This window comes from Bidens hawaiensis, unplaced genomic scaffold, assembly GCF_021521415.1.
Source record: "Bidens hawaiensis isolate Kalapana, Puna unplaced genomic scaffold, B.hawaiensis_p1.1 tig00041618_1, whole genome shotgun sequence".
NCBI lineage: Eukaryota > Viridiplantae > Streptophyta > Magnoliopsida > Asterales > Asteraceae > Bidens > Bidens hawaiensis.
The window spans coordinates 114,605-117,291 of NW_027497351.1; the positions used below are offsets into that span (position 1 = coordinate 114,605).

The 2,687-nt window shown below is 41.8% G+C and overlaps 1 protein-coding gene across 1 annotated transcript; it reads right to left on the reverse strand.

Moving 5' to 3' along the window:
* Positions 1-210: 210 nt before the first annotated feature.
* LOC143593007 (uncharacterized) lies at positions 211-1,697 on the reverse strand. Its single transcript, XM_077072759.1, has 3 exons — positions 1,521-1,697; positions 1,158-1,445; positions 211-729 (listed from the first exon to the last, which is right to left on the reverse strand). Exons 1-3 carry the CDS (start codon positions 1,695-1,697, stop codon positions 211-213), a joined length of 984 nt encoding a protein of 327 aa, XP_076928874.1.
* Positions 1,698-2,687: the final 990 nt, after the last annotated feature.

Sequence of the window (2,687 nt, forward strand, 5' to 3'; positions counted from 1 at the left end):
ACACTCCAAGAATGAGGGGATTTGGTCAGTGTTCTGTGAGGACGAAGTGGGGTACGAGGAAGGGATATACGAGCTGTGCTTGGCGGCCTCGACCTTTTTTGTTTGCTGGTTTTGGTTTGGGCGCCCGCGAGGGTCCTCCCGTTTCTCTGGCTCTTTTTTATTTGAGTTGCCGGGAAAAACGGACCAAATCTTCAATAAAAGACTTCTTTTCTATTTTCGATCTTTACTTATCAAAACCGTCTGTTTAAGCTCTTCCATTTCTGCCTCGAAGTCTTCTTCTTCTACCTGTGGGACCAATAGATAGAAGTCAAGCTTCCTCCAGAACGGGTCTATCGATTTTAGTGGAATATGTACCAAACTATCAAGGTGACTCTCCACCTCACAAGCACACGGCAACCCCATAGACGTTCGCAACTGGTGTCGGCACGTATGTCCCGACTCGATTATCTTGTCAAGCTTTCCGTACTCCTTTTCTAGTAGTGTAAGAGCCTTAATCGACACTTTATAATGTAGCCTGTAAAATACCTGAAGGTTATGGTCTCTCTTCAACGTAATCCGGGATTTTTCAAATGTTGCTCCGATTTCAATCTTCTGGGCATCTATAAGCTCAAGGGTATAAGCCGCAAGTGCGTGGAGGGTGTTGTTGGCCCCGTTAAGGTGCCTTTTTAAGTTCGCGTGTTGACTCTCGACCCGGTTTGTCGTACTCTCTCCGAAGTTTAACCGATCGGCCTACCAGCAAGATACAAACTTTTCCTTGTCTCGTAACAGCCAGCTATCATGGATATAGTCTCATACCTCTGAAAACGAAACAAAAATAAACTTATCAAATGTACTACTATATTAACACTTATTGTATATTAATAATCATAACGACTTACTTTCTTTCTCAATTTTGAATAACATTTCTTGCAACTTTAAGCAGTTATATTCGTATTCATCGAACGTGGGAGACTCACACAAGACCGTCCATAATAGAGCGAAATCTTCTCTTGCCTCATTGTCATACATACCCTTCCACTTTTTCTTTATATTCTCACGTATGTGCCACCAGCATAGGTTTCTGGTAGCATTTGGGAATACTTGTTTACTAAAATTCATCAGGGCAGAGTCTCTGTTGGTGACTATGACGCGCGGCTCAGTAGAATCCTCAAGCATACTTTCAGGTGCTCGAGGGCCCATGTGAAATCCGTCTGGCGTTCCCTAAGTAGAACTGCGTGCGCGATAAAGAATGACTTCGACGTCGACGTAACGTCAATAAACTGAACAAACGGCCACTTGTACATGTTTGTGTTGTACACGGTGTCAATCATCAGCAAATGGGGGAACGCACGCCACATTTTATGCGACGTGTCATGACAAAAGAATACGTCCTCTACGCGGTTTGTGGAAGGGTTCTCCCGTGTGTGATAAACGAACCCGTTATTAATCAGGAAGCTTTCAAATACCTGCAACCGGTCTTATTTGAGGTTAATATATTTTTTGAACATCCATTGCCACAAATCAAATTCAAAAACGTGAACCTGCATTGGGGTATCGCCAACTGTATTTTCTCTTCTCCAGCTCTCTATAAGATTGTGTATGTCCCTGTCAATAACGCAGGCTTCGAGAAACTGTCTGCGTAACAATGGACCTATTTTTGATGTCTTCAAGCCATCCGCGTGTAACCTCGCAACCATATCAACCATCTCGTCGGTCATTCTCCTTAGATACGCGTGATGTAACACCCCGTAACCGCAGCGGAAACGTAAACGGGATGCGACAGACACCTCTGATATCAACCACATTGTTTATAAAGAAAACTGAATGCATTAATATACTTCAAATTACATTATCTTGTATTTCATTACCGTCTAGGTGATACACGCATCATACAATACAGTACACAATTCTATTTGTTATAATGTATCCTAACATCCTGCACACAAATCTTACACACATCAAGCACTTAGCACGTAAGCAATCACTTCATCTTAATTGTACCTGAAAAGCATATGAGAAAACGGGTCAACTACGAATAGTTGGTGAGTTTCACAATTCGAGTAAACCATGATATATCAATATCAAAATATAATATTATTGATGTAATTATGCTGAGCCCACAAGTGAAACCTCTGTTAACCCAGAACACTTCCAATAACCTCTGGGGACACTGTTAACCCAGAACACTTCCAATAACCTCTGGGGACACTGTTAACCCAGAACACTTCCAATAACCTCTGGGGACACTGTTAACCCAGAACACTTCCAATAGCCTCTAGGGACACTGTTAACCCAGAACACTTCCATTAACCTCTGGGGACACTGTTAACCCAGAAGATATGTACACATATATATATACACATTAACACGTATAAATAATACTATATACTTTACACATACGTTGCCATTTTTACCTATTAATGTACCCCCGTGACTTCCCCTGAATTCCCTCGTGCGGCCAAGTCTGTTATTATGTTCCGGACCATAATAACCCACTTGTCCATCCAAGTTCATCCAGCTCTCGTCACTATAAATTATTAGTTGATATTCAGATCCTATAATACTTGAGCTACTGGTTATATTTTAGGTATCTTTTAAAGACATCCTAATTCTTTTATAACCAATGGCTCTGATTCCAAGTTCTGTAACACCCCGTAACCGCAGCGGAAACGTAAACGGGATGCGACAGACACCTCTGATATCAACCA